The sequence below is a fragment of the Pomacea canaliculata genome, linkage group LG2, assembly GCF_003073045.1.
Source record: "Pomacea canaliculata isolate SZHN2017 linkage group LG2, ASM307304v1, whole genome shotgun sequence".
Classification (NCBI taxonomy): Eukaryota; Metazoa; Mollusca; class Gastropoda; order Architaenioglossa; family Ampullariidae; genus Pomacea; species Pomacea canaliculata.
The window spans coordinates 22,525,551-22,543,194 of record NC_037591.1 but is presented as its reverse complement, the minus strand read 5'-3'; the positions used below and the strand labels follow the sequence as shown (position 1 = coordinate 22,543,194).

Genomic DNA, 17,644 nt, shown 5'->3' with positions numbered 1-17,644 from the left:
CTTGTGTACAAGAGGTGACCTCTATATATCTTCAAGTCCTGATGCGCCAGTCCCCGTGTTTTTTGCTGCATGGCCAGGTTTACACCTATTATGCACCATTTTTTCAACCACAACCTCAGTTCATGAATCTTTACCTGTCTCTTGAATGCTTTGGTTACCTAGGGGCTTTGGCAAACAACTGAAAATTTCAACTTCCTGCAGAATCAAATAATATGATGATGTTGACTCTCTTCTCATCTCTTGACATCTTCTCTTATAGGGTCTAAGTCAGACCTGGGCAAAGGCCGGCCCGCCTCCTGTCTCTGACCGGCCCGCCCGCTGGCCCGCCCGCCAGAATATATACTTTATATACAGTATTGGGTAAAACTGAGTACTATATTAGTCCGGCCCTCTAAAACCATTCCAATTTCTCATGCGGCCCCTTGGGAAAATTAATTGCCCACCCCTGGTCTAAGTTATACTTTTTGAGGCTAGTACCTGGTATCCTTGGCTACAATAATGATCATGCTATGTTGACTGGGCTCAGCAGGATAAAGGCACTTAAATATCCTTTTTCCAGAAATTATCATCATAAATTTTACTTTTGGAAATATTTCCTTTTTATTATATCCATGCACCCACAAAGTGTCAGATGCCTCAAAATTAGGGGTAGGATCAAAATAAGTTGGAGCTCTTGAAGATTTTTCCATTTCACTAAGTCAACCATTCCATCTCCCAACAAACCCAACGTAGCAAAAGCTGTAAACTGCTGTAAATTTGGTGTGATAATCTGTGGGTGAACAATTTTAAATATAACAAACAGGATACAGAACAATTATACAGAAACACAGGGTATAAAAATACCTCACTGCAGGACTTGATTCTGGATGGCAAAGGCAGTGCAAAGTGCAGAACAGGAAGATGGGGAAGGAATAGAGAAACTTACCATTCTACGACCATCAGATGAGTACAAGAAGTCCTGCCGTGGCAAAGACAATGATGCCTTCAGACTAGTATACTGACAAAGCACATGCTTATCCTATTACCAATGCAGCCTCATCAGAAATGTGAATCAGCTTTTACCTCAAAACTATCTTATTCCTAGTTTATCTGCCATTTTAACAAATAAACTTTTTAATTTTCAAAATTTTTAAAAAATTACACTACAGTGCAAGTTTACTATTACAGAATCTTCTATGAAGATAACACCTGTAATAAAAATGTTGCTCTTTGAAGTTTTGAATATATTATCATTATTTTCATTGTACTCACTACTATTAACTTGGAGTGGTTAAGCATAATGCTGTTATACATTTTATTTATCAACAGTTTTTACATATTTTAGTTAGGCAATTAGTATGGTATTCCCTAAAAACAAACAAAAAGCTCCAAATTAAGTCAGTAATTTTCTGTTACTTTAAGTGAATATAAGGGGTTTTTTTAATCTTCCTTTTTATTCAACCCATTATCTTTCACAAAATGGAATATCTGAAACAACAAAATCCAGTCCAAACCAAGAGGGTTGTTACCCTGGAGTATTAATGCTTTCACCAGTGAATATTAAATGCACTCCATATGTATGAAAATCAGGTTTGACGACAAACAGCTGCTGAAAGGAACTGTAGAGGATCTCTTGATCTAAGCATGGTAATATCTTATGATACACACTGGTCCATGTTTAAAGAAGACAAATGCCTTGGATAAATCTGCATCATACTTCATGAGTAAATGGCCAATTGTACAGCTGTTATGCATCAAGGTTATTTATGCAGGACGATGCTATGATGCTTTTATTAGTCGTATTTTATTAGTGTTATTAGTTTTATTAAAATCTCATTCTCATGGATGTTCAGACTTGATGAAAGTGGAAGGGAAATGTTAGCTGATCAATGCTTTATATATAAAATAGAAATAAAAGAGGGAAATATAAAGAAAATGGGTCAAAACATAGCCAAATAAAAATGGACAATAAATTCAGATGAAATCTGTTTACCAGGGTTAAAAAGAGTTTGGGGAATGGGGCAGGAAAACACTCATATCATATGAAATATGACGATAAAATACTGGCAGAAACACTTTTTTTACAAATCACATACCTGAGCCTGCACATTCACCTGGAGTTTAAATTTGAAAATTTCATTCTTTCACTCAAATAGTCATTCATCCATTGTTGCAACATTTATATTTAACTAAAAAGTGTTTCTAGTGCAATCAACACCTTTTACAAGCAAAATGTAATGTCTTATTGGCCCATAAAATGGGGGAGAGGGAGTAAACATTTCTCCCCAACCACCCAATAAAAAAAAAAATCTAAACCAAACCACCCCTCATACCTTCTTTATTTTCCTGTTTATAAATATCTCATCATAAATAAACTAGCAGCAGTTATCCCATAAAAAATAAATGAATTCTTTCTTTTTGTAATCTATTAATGCAACAACATAAAAGGGTATGAAAGATGCTCCATGGCTCACTACTAACATGACCATCACATGCAGAGAGTAAAACACTGCAGGCAGATTTGAAACAACTTAGCACAAGAAATAAAACAAACAAAATACTGACAAATAGGTTTGGGGAAGGGGAAGTAGGGGAGGCTAAGAAAAGCTGGTGTGGAATAGTAATAGAGAAATGGTTATCAGGATACTGCCCTTTTTTTTCCTTATAAGTTAAGTGAAACCAAATGTCTCCCCTTTCCCTAAAAGACTGCTTTTAGCAATAGATATGCAAGTTGCAAAGTTATCAGTTTTTACACAAATGCGTTTGTTAAATTAGAGATACATTATTAACCAGAAAAATTCTGAGATACCTTTATTACCAATTTATTAGGTAAGACAAAAAAGAACAGAGCTTTTATTACCCTTGGGAGGAAAGAGTGGATAGTAAATAGGGGGTAGTTTTTCCTAACATTCTTCACATTGTAATGAGTCAACAAAGGGGTAGCTAATAGTCTTCATGATATATTTACTAAACTTAATAATGTCCTGACCATTTTATGTGAATGGCATAGCTTTAAAAAGGATGAAAGTAAAACAGATTTTTAAAATTCTAGATCATGTTCTATCCATAACAGTTTAAAAAAAAGTGGCTACTCACCTGCTGTTGTGAGCTGGCTGGATTTGTGAGGTTTTGGCAGGCCATCTGGATAGCTTGATTAGCTCTGTGGAACTGTGACTGGTCTACAACACCTGGCCGTCCAGGTTCTGAAGCAGGATCGGAGATACCAACAAGGTAAGCAGCCTAAGAACAAACAAAGACAACCAATTAAACTGTGAGGAGGAAGTCAACATCAATCCTATCAAATGTTTAGATGCTTTTTCAACGATAATGGTTCTTTAATCACCAGGCATAAGCACCATAAGTATATTGTTGCTACAGTTCTAGGTCATGCACTTTTTTTTTGGGAACAGATGATCTATTTTAAAAAAAGCTCAAATGTAAAAAAAAATTTACACTTATTGTGTTATCTCACCTGAGTTGAGGCTTCTGTCAGTCCACATACAGAGCTGGCAAAATTACGCACTGATTCACAAAACTCTTCTAAATCTCCCTTTTTGGCTTGGTTTGAGATTCCTGTCATAGCATCACCAAGGGCCTGTCAAAAAATCCAGAAAATCCAGATGACTCACACACATAAAATATCCGTGTGTGTGAGAGTTAGAGACTGAGAAAGAGTGGTATATGTAAGAAAATGAGATGTTGATGCGTCCATGTACTTGGAAACTCATGCACAAATAAAACAACAAAAGCCCCAAACCTTAGATTTCTCCATTACAGCATCCAGAGAATCAAAGTAGGACAAATCGCTGACAGGCTCATTGGGGTTCTCCAGCAAGTTTCTTATCATCTGTTCAAACAGGGAAAATGCCACAGAAAGCTAATTAGAAGCCTGAGTAACACAAAGAGGATGGGTCCTGAAATTCACATTCCAACTAGTAATCCAAGTATTAGCCTTTACAATATCTATGTAAATGTTTGTGCAACATCACAATTAATGTTATCTCCAAATGCTTGTTACAGTACACAATTATTTATGGTCTTCAAAGCAATAAAAAAAGAGGATTAATCAACTGTATTTTTCCCATGCCACAAAGATGTGTTTAAATTAATGTGTACTTCATATACTTGCATGTGAAGAAAAGTGCATGATTAAATCAAAGGACCTGGATTTGACGAAGAGCATTGTCACATTCTTTCTGTCCTGGAGCCGAAACTGTGCAGATATTGATAAGATGATTGATGCTCTCTGTCACAGCCCTGGTGAAAATTAACCAAGAAAAATGTTACTGGCATATACATGTACATATAGACACATACATGGATATCAACTGAATAAAACGTTTACATTTTCACCAATCTATAATTTTAAAAGGCACGTAATGGATATATATATATAAGACAATTCACTTCCCTCAAACATAATGTTTCTGACAAACAGCCTACCCTCATAAGCAAGCTCACCTTGCTGCCTGAGCTAAGAGATTTTTCGCGTTAGGTGCATTTGGATCAGCTGAGACTGACTTTGCTGCAAGGAGGAGCTTGCTAGACACCATTGAGACACTTTTCAGACCTCCTACAATCTGGTTCTGTGTCTCCACATCCTTGGACAGACCAGCCATGGTCAAACCAGTGTGTACAAAGTCATCATAAGCTTGACTGTAGCGGTTGGACGAAGAGGCCAGTTCATGAGCAGTGCCGCGAGAGGCAGTGACTATATCACTAGCAGCCTGGTTGAGGCCGACGGCTGTGTTGTTCATGTCTACTTGTACTTCTGGATATGTCTTGTCTGTGAGAGGAAACTGGAGCACAAATAGAACACACCTTAACCTTGAGACTGGATTTGGGCTGCAACTGTTTGTTGAGTGCGGGTGATAAATGGTGATGAAAATGGTAGTGGTGTTGATACAGCGATAATAGACAGTGATAATGATGTCTGGAAGTGCAAACAGTTTGGAAAAACATGCCTTTCTCTAACTAATGACAACTCAACATTCTGTTAAGCTGCTAGCAGCACCGAGTTTAACGTTTCATGTTTGGCTTTATTAGCTGAATCCACATTTATGGGTGAGAAATAGAAATTAATCTTTATGCAAAGATGTTTTTTTGAGCTGAAATGGTAAAGTCCTAAATAAAAATAAAAACACCTGCCTGTGGTGAGGACAGATTCTGACTAGAGGCAGTGATGCGCCTGATGGCATTATCGACATCACGCTGGCCTGGTAAGCAGTTGACACAGTTGTTCAGAGCATTTGACACATCTTTGGCAACCTTCAACAAATTTTCAGAAAACCACATCCATGCCAGAGAAATTAATTAAGACATACCTTCACATCAACAATTGCAAGAAAGTTAAAAATTCCAAAAAACAAGCATACAAATTCTATGGAGTTGGGAGTTCTCTTTCACTTTCATAGTTTAGGAAAATTGTTTGGATTAGAGCTAGACCTGTGTCAAACGTTGCTGGTTATCTGGATTGGATGGATCCTGCATTGCACGCCGAGCTTCTTCCAGCAGTCGGTAAGATTTATCAATAACATCTCTGGCATTGGCAATGACAGCTTCCTGAACCTGCTTGTCAGTGGTCGTTGCAGCAACACCACGCACTGCATTAGTCAGTATCTGTGCCAACAGTACAAAAGCAGTCATTGACCTTTTCACTGCTATACAAAATCGACAAAATAATAATTATTGAGTACCATCTATGCACAAATGATGTTTTCACATGCTTTACAATAAAAGTAACAAAAAGAATAAATGCAAAACTAATGTTACTGTAGGAAAATATATTAAATATGTAAAATGTGTGACAAACAATCAAGAATAGCTTGCCTCTAAATGCCAGATAGAATACTCATATCAAACTATGAACTTTACAATGAACTTACCTTTAAAGCATTTGCTGTATCTCGTGCAGCTATACCAACATAGTCTTCATTGCCTTGTGCAGCAGCTGTCAACAGCTGTGCCATTGAAGACCCAACAGTCTTGGAGGTTGCTCCAAGCTGAACAGCAGCTGTTTCAGCCTAAAACCCAGACATCAGCAATAACTACACTTGCAAATAATGAAGCGTTTTTACAAAAAGTATGGTTGGAAACCTAAAAAACTAGACATAAAAAAAAATCTGCAAAACATTTATAATATTAGCAACCAAAATCTCTACGTATCCAAACAGCAAACTTAATGTATTTTTAACTTTGAACTGAGCAGCTGCAAAATTTTCAAGCACATTTCTGCTGCTTTTGACGTACCGTACACATAAAATGCCCAAGAATAAGAACACAAGCTCACCGTTTCTCCAGGTAGGGGATGCAATCGTCCAAAGGCTGCTGCCTGCCGTGCATCCTCCAGCTCATGATCTAGCCCAGCAAGTTGATCTAACGCACTGTCAAGCTCCAAGGACCCACATGCCTCCTGAGCCTGCAACAAGAGTTTATACAACCACCATGAAATGAATGTTATTCTACAATGATCACACATTACCTGACATGACCATGTCACTACAATAGTTTTCTTAGTTTATTCCTTGTTACTCCTTGAAGAGAATAGGGCTGCAACAACACCTCGCCAGCAGGCCCAGTTCTGGGCAGCCCCTTTTAGTTGGGCCCATGTGGTTCCATGCAAATCATGTCACCACATTGCCATGCACATCGTTTTTCACATCCACAACAGAAATCAAGTTATGCTTACTTTAGCAGCTGCTGTCCTCAGTTCAGCTACAGCAGCAGACATAGCTTTGACAGAAGAGTGAAGGTTCAGAAGAGATGCCTGGTCTGTGACTGTTGGTACTGCAGCATTGGAAGCAGCTACCATACGAGAAGCCGGCTGCAAACAGAAAACAGATATAAGACCGAGTCTTTTTGCCCAGTTACAACTGTTGCATTCATCCTTTTGAGTATCAGCAAAGATAAACAAACATTTCTAGTAACAATGAGATCAAAAGCTAAAATAAAGACCTGGATAAACTCCTGACTGGCATTGATAAGCGCCAACTGTGCAGTGGCAGAGTCACGGTTTTTTTGCACAGTTCTCAAAGCTTGCACCAAATCTGGAATCTGTTCATCCAGTGCCTGCACAGATGCCCCCAACTGCTGGTGAGATGATGGGTTGCGATTGGATTTGTTGGCTTGGTTAGCAGAGTTGATGAGCTGGGTACCAGCAGACACAGCTTGCCTGGCAGCATTCTATGAAAAAAAAAAAAAATTCAAGGTTTCACCTTAACCCTTTGTTCATCTTTGCATACACATTTGTTTGGATGAAAATTATAGTTACTTCAACACACCTTTTGACATTCCCACACAGCACCATTGGTGCACAGTTCTGTTACTTGCTTTTCATTTTACAAGATTTTTGAATAAATTCAAGAAAAGGTAATTATAGCTCATATGTGGTGCCTATTCCCAGAGCAAATAACTGAAATTTAAGGAACATTTCTTACCTCCAAACGGCCAACAACTCTACGTTTGAGGGCATTGCTGGCAGCAGTGTTAGTTGCAGATCGCAATTCTTCAGCAGCAGACTTCAGAATCTGCTGCTGTTGGCTATCATTCGGTGATGAAGCACAGCCCTACAAACATATCAAAGCTGCATGAAGACTTACACACTACTAGCACTTTCATGTTTACTTCTAATAATAAATTTAAGGTGTTTTGGGGACTTTCTCTCACAAGAATCAGCATAAGATGCAGTTTACTGCTTACAAAGGTGAGCATGGAAGTAATCTAGACACCTGCAATTAATAACTTTTGCTCGTTTTTTTATGTAGTCTACTCTAGCAGCTTCTTCTCACCTTAGCAGCTTCAACAAGTTTTGCAGTAGCATCTGCCAGCTGCTTTGCTGCTGCCAATAACCTTTTTTGCATCTCGGAATCCTGCTGCTGCTCAGCCTGTCCTCTGATTGCCGTAACAAGCAGTGATGTGGCCTGTTGTACAGACAACACAATTTGTTTTATGTTCTAAAAATCACTAAGCAATATTTCAAAACAATATAAGTATATAAGGTATATAAACTTGTACAATTATAATTTATATGAAACAATTAAAATGTTTTACAAATTACTAATTTTATCTTGTATAGCCTAATGAACACCGATCATAGCCCTTAACTTATTCACTGTGAAAAAAAACCCCGAACATTTAAAACAGTAGTGGTGGCATGAGGTACAATGTGTTCCAATGTTTACATCTATTAACCTACAATAAAGAAAACCATCACCAACACACCATTTTAAAGAACAATTTTTAAATATTTAAACAATGGCATTTGCAAAAAATGGGTTTTATTTTCTTGTACTAAATTCACATGAAAGATGGTAACGGCATAGAACAGAGAACTCCTCTCATGAAAGTAGGTTATTAAAATTATTTACATAAAGTGCCAAACAATAACATATTTTATTAGAATAAAGTAACCGGCAATCATCTCAAAACATGGCTCTTGACCAACTCCTTGCCTACTTTCAAATACAACATAATACTTGGTTGGTGGACTATTTTAGCTTCTTAAGGGAAGTAATTCATAGCAAAGCAAACAAGGAAGAGGCCAAAAGTTCCTTTTCTTATATACTCATTTATTTAAGCACAGCATGATGCTTTGATCCTACCTAGTTCATATTACAGTGTGCGAAAGCCGTAGCTGTGAAGATGTTTGCTGCTGTGGAAGCAAACCATATACAAATCCTTTAGAAGTATAAAAAGATTTGTTAATTTCTCACCTGAGCCAGGTGTTTGGCCTGCTTGACCATCTCATGGGCATCCCCAGTACTGCTAATCAAGCGATCAGTGACATTGATGACAGCATCCACACCCTCTTCATGCTGTTCATTGGCCTGCAATGATCACAAAGGTCTTTCTTGCACAGCCTTAACAAAAGGTGTCACATCAAGGAATAGACTTTTAAACAAGTAATTGTACATCAGCCGACAATGACACAGAATGGTCATTTACTCACAAGTGGCAAATGAAATAAACCCAGCACTACTAATGATGGCAAGCAAAATGTAAGGTTAAAGCTTGGACTCATGTTTATGACCCAGGTTAGAACTCTCATGAATACTCACTCGAGTAGGCCCAGCAGCTTTTTTGATATGCTGTAGAAGGTCATTAAGGGCACGCGTGACAGCTGTAGCAGCAACTCCCAGGTCCTGCAGAAGGTGGTCATCACTACATGCTGACTGTGCTGCAGCTACAATGCCTTCCACCGACTTGGCTACCAGCTTGGCAGCTTCAATCAATTGTTCCTGGCATGCTGGTTGTCCAATTGTTGGAGCAACCACCTAACACAAGAACAAAAGGTAAATATTAAACCAAGCTGCACACTCTGGGATAGTGTTATCTCTTTCACGGATGGCACATGATTGATGGTTATGCAAGTACTTTAAAGCTGACTAGATGCATCTATCGAAATTGTAGCACCAACAAAGTGGTATAAATTTGTTAATATGCAGAGGACCAAGTCTAGCTGTGGTTATTAGGTTCTTAGTATACAGGTCAGTAGAGACCAAAAAGTTTGTCAGTACATGCATCTGGTCACTGAAATGCAAAAGGAGGAAAAACATGTAAAATTATCCAAAATAAACTTTTTTAACATGATATACTTCAGGAATGATTTACTTCACCAGCAATAAAACAAGGTTGGTTGGTTGTGTTTTACGTGCCGGCAGCAATAAAACAAAATCTTCCTTGTAAATTAACTTTCTTTGATATAACTAATTAAAACTTTGCGACTACAACTTCTTTAGCCAAATAAATTATCACCCCTGGTCGTCTAGGTTACTAACTCTTGCTGGCAGAGGGTCTGTGCAGAAATGTGCCTAGGGTCAAGCTGAAGTGGGAGGAACAGCTGGCACTGTCCATCCCCCAGAGGACAGGACCAGCACAGATAAATCAGAGCCCTCACAAGGTCTTGTAGATGCACTGAATCATTGTTTTTGGAAGAAGGCTTGGGCCAAACCACTATCGACTGAGGGCAGAAACAACAGTGGTGAGAAGTACATAGATTCTTTCTTCTAAACTGCTGGTAGTTAAAATCCACCAACAAGGTATGAATTCAGAAACTCTTGCTGCTGAGGCTAAAGGCCAGGAAGAAGATGGAGTGCTCAGTCACTTAAGGAAGCCTGGGGTGAGAGGTTCAAAGCTCTCCATATTCAGACAGGTAAGAACCCAAGCCAATTCCGTGTGAAGAAAAGAGAGTGAGCTACTGGCTGGGACCTGGAGAGGTTGGCCAAAAAATCCAAGAGATTCTGGTTCAAACCCACAGCAGGAAGTGGCAGAGGGTGGATGACAGCATGGCCCACAATCCCTTGGTGGTGACGGGAACCAGGTGCTTCTTGTGGAAGAAGTCAGCCATCTTACAAGTGACATCTTACAATAAGAGATGTTCTCGCTGGCGCTAGTGGATACAGACCTTTCACTTTGCTTCATTCATGTTTAAAGTGGAGAGCCTTCGAGCGGCTGTAATTCTTTCCTCAGCCTCACCCAAATGGAGATGGAGAAAATTATAGCTGGAAGCACCTAGGTGCAGAAGGTGATGCTAACACCAGAGCAATAATTTATTTGGTTAAAAAGCAGTTGTAGCCCCACTGGTCCTAATGCTCAGGTCATCTGGTCAAGTTGAAAAAAGAAACCATTTCTCAATATTTTATTAATTGCCACAGTTTATCAAATGTATGGTTTCTTTTTCAACTCATCACCTCATTTCAATATTTGTTCAGAACAAAACTGATCATTATCACAAATAGCCTTACCTTAGAACATGCAACAAGCTGTGATGTGGCCAAGGCACACTGAGTGGCAGAACTGATCACTTTGTTCTGCTGTGCTGGGTTTTCTGTTTTACTGGCTACTGTTTTTGCCTTTAGCACCAGGGCTGCTGTAGCGTTTGCTACAGCTTTTGCCAGTGACAACAAGGTGTCCTTTAAACATATATACATACAACAGATTATTGAATACTTAAGGATATAATAAAAAGCAATAATTCAGAATAAATTGCTAATCTTGTAGATTTATAGATGAAAAAGTGTGATTTGGACATGACAAATGTTAATGTTTAAAGGAATACACGAGGTATTTGCATGGATGAATATATTCACCACACCCCAAACATATAGTTCTGCAGTTTTTCCACAAATCAAAGGATATAACATTTAAGAAGTGTAAAAATAATAGCAAAGAAGTTTAAGTAAAGAAACCACTCTCTGAGTAATGAACAATCCACAGCAGAGAGTGATTTCCTGCTAATCTTTGAGCTCACCTGGAAAGCCTTGTCCATGTCCTCAACACTTTCTCCTATCTCATCCATAACCTCCTGGCTAGCTTCACCAATCTTTCCAGCAGCAGCCAACAAGTTCTGCCGAGGCTTTAAACAAAGTAAACACACATTCTATTTTTAAATGAAATTACATCATCAGATCTACACAGCATGTGCACTGATCTACAATGAGATTGTATTTATTATTTGCCTTGTGAGAAATCATTTGTCCACTCCTTTCCCTTGTTCATGTTCATCTCCAACTTTCCTAATCATGATACTCATGTAGATGTGATATATATACACACCTCCTTAGACCCTGGCTGCGCTGCATTAAGCAGCTCAGAGAAAGCTCCACACAGACGGCGGGTGGCATCCAGCAGTTTGTCACTAGCATTCTTGTCTTCTCCCAGCGCTGCAAGCATCTTGACATCACGGCTAAACTGTCCCATGTTTGAAGAACTGGACATGCACAAAACATTCATAGAGAGCTACATAAAACTACTTTCTTTTTTTTTTCTTATTCTCACTTATCTAGTGAATTTTAAAACTTTTCAGCTTTTACTGTCTAATAGAAAGATAACCTTAAGAAATAGACCAGCTTCACACTTACAAGTCTGAGATGGCAAAGAAGGGTTTGATTTGTAGTTGTAAAAGCCAAGGATGCATCAATGCACTTAAAAAGCGGCAGCAATTGCTTACATCTGATTTACAGCAGCTCCCACTGCAGTATAGTCTACATCATCAAGTCCACCTGAGGTCAGGGTCAAAAGCTGGGCAGTAGCTGCATTCATTGAGGACAGTTGGGCAGTGGCCTTCTGTCTGGACAGATCCAGTTGGTTTTCTCTCCACTTCTTTGAAGCCTGATGTCACATAGGCCATCCAGCAAAACATTAATAATTTTTTCATTTCCATTTCTTCACAGATAATTCTGACATTCTTATGGAAGATGGAATGAAACTGTCTCTGCTGTTACTTTCTGATCAAAGAGAACCCAACACATAAATTATACTATGATGATCAATATCCCAGTACGTTTTAGGTTGGAATTGTGTGAATCCACTCATGATACTTTAGTTTCGTTCTGAGCAACATAAATTGGGCTCACAAGTCACAGTTATTTGCATGTCATTTTCCTCATACCAAAAATCAATGGGCCTAAAGTGCCATATAGTAATAACTTTTATTTGCTGGACCATTCTATTATAGTTGTAGAAGCTTGACATTAGTACGAGTCTGGTTCTTACACTATATACTTAAGACACCAAGGAATGAACAAGTACAACTTACTGGATCGGATCCAATAGTGGGAATCTCAAGTTTCCTGTCCAGGTCACTTCTGGCAGCTGACAGACTTCCCAATCCTTCTTCTATAGTCACTACAAACGCACGCTGGGCTGGAGTTAATTCAGTTTCCTGTATTGACTGGCCCTGTGAATGATATTTTATATTTTATCAGTTGTATTTTGTTTCTGTTGATTAAGAGTGCTAAACAATTTGAAGATACCACAGTTGCAAACAGATTCAAAGCATTTTTCTAGAATCAAATCTCAGTTATGCAGAAATCAACAAAATACTGAACTATTCCAGCTGGAAAAAATATTTTTCCTTGCATCTTCTCTCCATTTATAAAATACTGTAACAAAGTTTGAAAAAAGAATCAACAGTACTTTCCCCTCTTTAAGTAAACAAAAGACTACATAAATAGTTTTATCTACAAGGTGGCTGTTCTGTATCAGGATCCCATTCTTGTCAGCAGAAGGTTTGAAAGCTTATTATATCATTCTTCTATCTTCCCACAGAGTAAAGTATTAAAATGCTTATGTCAAGATATGAAATTGGAATGAATATAATTTTAACAAGAGATACAGCACTCCTGTCATCACTGGAATAACAGATTCATCAAGGCCCTGAATTACTTTTTTGTTGTCTTTTGTTTTCTGAAGGGTGCAGGGTAATGGGGGAGGAGAGGTATCTGTTCAACTTTCAAAGTGCTGCATTCCAGGCAAAAGGTTAAAACAAACTCAACAAAAGCAAATATATGTTGGGAGAGAGGAAGCCACAACTAGTTCTTTCTGCGCTGTGTTTTGTACAGAACTGATAAACTAAAAGTCTACTATGACTGTAGGATCAAGTGAGTTCAATCACTACAAAAACTCTTCTAGAAACAAACTCGGGCAATAAAGTAGCTGGGATTGCATCAGCAAAGACGACAGGACGCACAATGTGGGGCAAACAGAAAGGGACTGTATAGGGCAAGTACACATATCACATGTTAATACTCCAAAAAGTGAGGACTGGATTCTGCAGCCACTTCTGAGTTTAGGACAATCAATTACCAATGCTCATCTTTTGGCAACTGTGTTTTGCTAAAGTGGCTAACATGGATGTAAGCCAATAAACACTGGGAAATTAATTAATAAACAATAACACTAATGACACTTGTGGAAAATGACTTTGCTATTGCAAAAAGATATCATAATTCTTCCCAAAATTATCTTTAACCAGGGAAAAATAATTGTCTCATCAGATTCAAATCTACTAGGTGACTGATGAGAATGAAAAGTCAAATACATCATGATATTGTACAATATAAATTATAGAAAATAAAATCTTATATAATAATGAAGGCTGAGGAGTGGTTCTTTCTTTAAATTAAGTTTGATGCAAAGAAATTTAATGGCTAAACTTTATATCACATGTTGATACTATTAAAACTATTAAAACCTCAGCAATTTATTTTTCCAAGAATTATTATGACAATTAAAGCAGTGTGAAGAGACTAGTGAATTAACAGCCTCTGGTTACTGTTAACATGCTGCTCTACATTTCTTGTACTGGGTTATCTGAAAAGTTTGTACTAGTAAGATAGAACTTCAAATGAAAACAAATTTTCTATAATGATACATTTAGCCACAAATTTCTCTGAACATAAAGCTCTGTCCTCTGAAAATTTAGTTATAGCAAAAATCATCTCCAATAATCAGTAGAAACTGTCCACACAACCCAACATTTGCTTTGATTGCAATCATTTAATGGTTATTACATATACTCTGGTTAGCTAGTTGCACTACTCTTATTGCAAGACCTTCTCTCTATAATAAGTACAACACTAATTTTTGCTGCCTGATCATGCTTATCTGCACCAAGAAAGAAGTCTTTTTTTAAAAAAAAAAGCATTTAATTCGCAACAGCCAACCCTCTTTTGACCCTTTTTAAGTGTGTCAGTGGACACAGGAAGGTGTCTTGAAAAAAAAAGCAGCATAAGGATTAAACATGACAACAGTGTAAAAAAGAAGGCAGGAAGCATTTAACACTGCACACTGACATGCATAGATGCACGGCCTCCGCCAAGTGCCTGGCCAGAGGACTGAGAGAAATGTGCCTTGTTCAGCGACTCCATGGAGAACTCATTCTCGCCCTGATATCCATCTCGCAAAACAGCTGGAATAGCAACTGAACCAGAGGTTGGGTGGCTTATATTGGAAGACTGCTGCTGGATAATAGTTGCCCTGAAAAAATATAAACAAAGATTCAATATAAACAAAACATGCATGAATGAGGGAAAAGGAAAATTAAAGGGTAAGCAAAGAGACAAAATGAATAAAAAATAATATACTTTATATGCCAGCTATATATCTTGTGGTCTAATAGGATTGCAAAAATGCACAAATCTGCACTGATCACACCCACAAGCAAATAATATTGTGATAAGAAATTTGCTTCACTCACTTGGCAGGTTGCACATTGTCCTCGTACATCATGGAGTTCTCATCTCCATCAATACCCAGATGGTCCTTAGCTTTTTTCTGTTAAAAAATTATAAAAAATATCAAATATGGCATCAAAAACAGTCAATAAAAAAAATAACCAGACATGATCCAGACCATTACCATGTGGGCAGGAAAACTCCACAAAATAAAAATTATTCTTAAATGTCAATTAAATTTTCTGAACCCTTAATTTTCCCCAAAGTGACCTGACTGTCATGCAGGTCAATCCATAAAGTCACAGGAATCAGTCTGTGTGATATATAAGTATAACAAGGACATGCCTTGGACTCTTAGGGAATAAGACACACTGATATTTAAAGATGCAATCAAAATGTTCTCTAGCATAATAAGTGACAAGAAACCTTTGACTTACATTCCTACAAAAATGAGCCCACAAGCTGAAGTTATAGGTCATGGCCTAATGACACAAGCTCAAAGAACCAATGCAAACATGAGCAAGTGTGACTGGTGAAAAGAGTAGCACCTTCAAATCTCTATAATAGTGCTCTCCAGTCCTCCTTCACCTAAACTATTTCTTATGTAGTTTTTTGAAACTCTAGCAAACCAAAAACAAAGCAATCAAATCTGAACACACACACAGAGGAAAGGAGAAGGGAGTTAAAAGAAGAAAAACAATGTACACGGCCTGTTGAGGTGTGATCTCCCCAAACCAACAAGGAAATTACTTTCTTACACAGCTTCCTGCTTTCAAGTAACAACAAGCTAAAGTCACATGTTTCCTCATAGCTATTGATACATTCAATCAGTGAGAGCAATGAGTTATTTATAAATAGAATATCTCAGCATGATATCTTGTGACAAATGATGAAGGCAACTGCACTCAAATAAACTGATTCCTTCTCTTTAACCTCTCTTAGCTCTCATACACACACTAATATGCACACATAATAAATAAGTATGCAAGTAACATATCTAGGAAATAAATATAAAAAGACAATGTGCTGTTACTGTCACACCATAGCCAAGAAGAACAAAAGAACGTCAGCAAGATTTTACAAAAAAGAAGTGCTAATGAATTATATCATTTAAATCACTACACAAAAAACACCACTATCTACTATTTTCATCATTAAAACAGTATGCTGCTCTTATGCATAGTATATTAATCTACTGTAACTCTATATGATTCTCTCCCTCAGTTTCAATCTTAGCTTCAAACCCCACCCATAGTAAAATTCTACTAATTAGAACAGTAAATGTTATTTTATTAGTTAAAAAGCATTTAAAATGTGATTAAAAGTTTATGCAAGTATTCTTAAGTTCAAAATTTTTTATTTTCTCAATTTAGTAAAAATATGTACAAAAGTTGAAAAGTTTAGAGAATGAGTCCTCTGTCATTTCTAATAAAGATCCTAATGAGGAATATGGAGATAATGGAGTTGATCAAGCCATGTGAGCACCGGTCATGACAAACATAAGCTGAGCTCTAACAGGATTTTCCACATATTTTACAAAGAGTACATAATCACTTTCATTATGGTTGCATTTTTAAGTACTTTTATTAATTTTAGAATATTTCTCTAGTGTGTGATTTTGTAATGTTTAGTGTGTCATCAAGATTTTGAGATTTGTGTAGCACCACTGTGTACAGAAGGAAATTAAACTAAAAGTAAAATAAAAAATTAAACATCTTGTATATAATTATACATGACTTTGAAATATTATAAATGATTTATATACATCTGAGACAGAAGACATTTCCTCTCATGCCACTACACTGATGATTTATGAATCATATCAAAATATAGTACTATGTCTTATGTTAAACACTATCGTGACAAACTGCAAACAGGTCTGTATGAAAGTTGTTCCCTCTCCCATCCCCTATCATCAAAAACAAGAAGACAGCTCTATGGCATTTTCCCAATTTCTTAAGATGTCATGAACAATAAAAGGATATGAATGTATAAGGATTGTTTTTCACTACAACTCCCAAAAATAAAACAGAGCATGCATGTCTGCTTAAATCACTGATCACTTTAATCACAATTGGTTGTCTGGGAAAACTTAGCAACACAGAAGTCATAAACAAAATTTCAATCAGATTTTTTTAATGAGCATTACTGGTTCTTACCTTTCTCAGAATAATGTCAATGTATCCAGCAATAAGCTGTGATATTTGTTCTCCTTCCGTGGTCTGGACTGAATAGTAGTCATCTGAGTAGTCCCCAAAATCCTAGGAAGTAAGCCAATACATGCATGTGTAGATATAAATCCTACAAAGTGTAATGCAACAACACAAATAACAACTTTAAACCCCAGGTGAAGTGCACGATCTTCTTGCAGATGACAAAGTACATACACCATATATTAGGCAGAAAATGTGGCCATAAAATACCTAATCAAGCAATACAAAGAAACCAGCCAAAGTAAAAGGTACCTATATTTTCAACTGTATTATTGCAGCTCCAGAAATCATTACATCCTTTAATTTTTATTTAATGATCCAGACATAGCTGACATTATCTACACACTTTTCATACTCACCAGAGTAAAAGTGTTTGGTGAGGCTGCCCATCTTCTAACTGTGGTTAGAGGCCATGTCTTAAGAATCTAGATTATAAGGTCATAAAATCTTAGCTAACATAGTGGCTACAGCAACATTTGCCAATATAAAAATATGGAT

At 37.3% G+C, this 17,644-nt stretch overlaps 1 protein-coding gene across 25 annotated transcripts in view; it reads right to left on the bottom strand.

The window, feature by feature from the left end:
- The window catches only part of LOC112556558 (talin-1-like), a 93,452-nt gene that overhangs the window by 45,530 nt on the left and 30,278 nt on the right, over nucleotides 1–17,644 (bottom strand). For 18 of the 25 annotated variants that reach the window (XR_003097765.1, XR_003097766.1, XR_003097764.1 and 15 more), the window contains exons 12-37: nucleotides 17,506–17,571; nucleotides 17,093–17,194; nucleotides 14,957–15,033; nucleotides 14,553–14,736; nucleotides 12,515–12,655; nucleotides 11,927–12,087; nucleotides 11,533–11,686; nucleotides 11,228–11,332; nucleotides 10,722–10,889; nucleotides 9,036–9,251; nucleotides 8,691–8,804; nucleotides 7,767–7,898; nucleotides 7,416–7,544; nucleotides 6,934–7,161; nucleotides 6,668–6,802; nucleotides 6,269–6,397; nucleotides 5,865–6,002; nucleotides 5,425–5,598; nucleotides 5,128–5,247; nucleotides 4,441–4,778; nucleotides 4,143–4,236; nucleotides 3,737–3,826; nucleotides 3,452–3,574; nucleotides 3,076–3,219; nucleotides 2,076–2,093; nucleotides 926–958 (exon numbers count right to left, since the gene is read on the bottom strand). Coding sequence is in view for 21 of the 25 variants with exons in the window: in XM_025225675.1 (XP_025081460.1) it covers nucleotides 926–958; nucleotides 2,076–2,093; nucleotides 3,076–3,219; nucleotides 3,452–3,574; nucleotides 3,737–3,826; nucleotides 4,143–4,236; nucleotides 4,441–4,778; nucleotides 5,128–5,247; nucleotides 5,425–5,598; nucleotides 5,865–6,002; nucleotides 6,269–6,397; nucleotides 6,668–6,802; nucleotides 6,934–7,161; nucleotides 7,416–7,544; nucleotides 7,767–7,898; nucleotides 8,691–8,804; nucleotides 9,036–9,251; nucleotides 10,722–10,889; nucleotides 11,228–11,332; nucleotides 11,533–11,686; nucleotides 11,927–12,087; nucleotides 12,515–12,655; nucleotides 14,553–14,736; nucleotides 14,957–15,033; nucleotides 17,093–17,194; nucleotides 17,506–17,571 (3,513 nt within the window). In the remaining 4 variants the exon portion in view is untranslated. The remainder of the gene's footprint in view (nucleotides 1–925; nucleotides 959–2,075; nucleotides 2,094–3,075; nucleotides 3,220–3,451; nucleotides 3,575–3,736; nucleotides 3,827–4,142; nucleotides 4,237–4,440; nucleotides 4,779–5,127; nucleotides 5,248–5,424; nucleotides 5,599–5,864; nucleotides 6,003–6,268; nucleotides 6,398–6,667; nucleotides 6,803–6,933; nucleotides 7,162–7,415; nucleotides 7,545–7,766; nucleotides 7,899–8,690; nucleotides 8,805–9,035; nucleotides 9,252–10,721; nucleotides 10,890–11,227; nucleotides 11,333–11,532; nucleotides 11,687–11,926; nucleotides 12,088–12,514; nucleotides 12,656–14,552; nucleotides 14,737–14,956; nucleotides 15,034–17,092; nucleotides 17,195–17,505; nucleotides 17,572–17,644) is intronic. The other 7 variants (XR_003097767.1, XM_025225688.1, XM_025225691.1 and 4 more) reach the window with 3 other exon arrangements.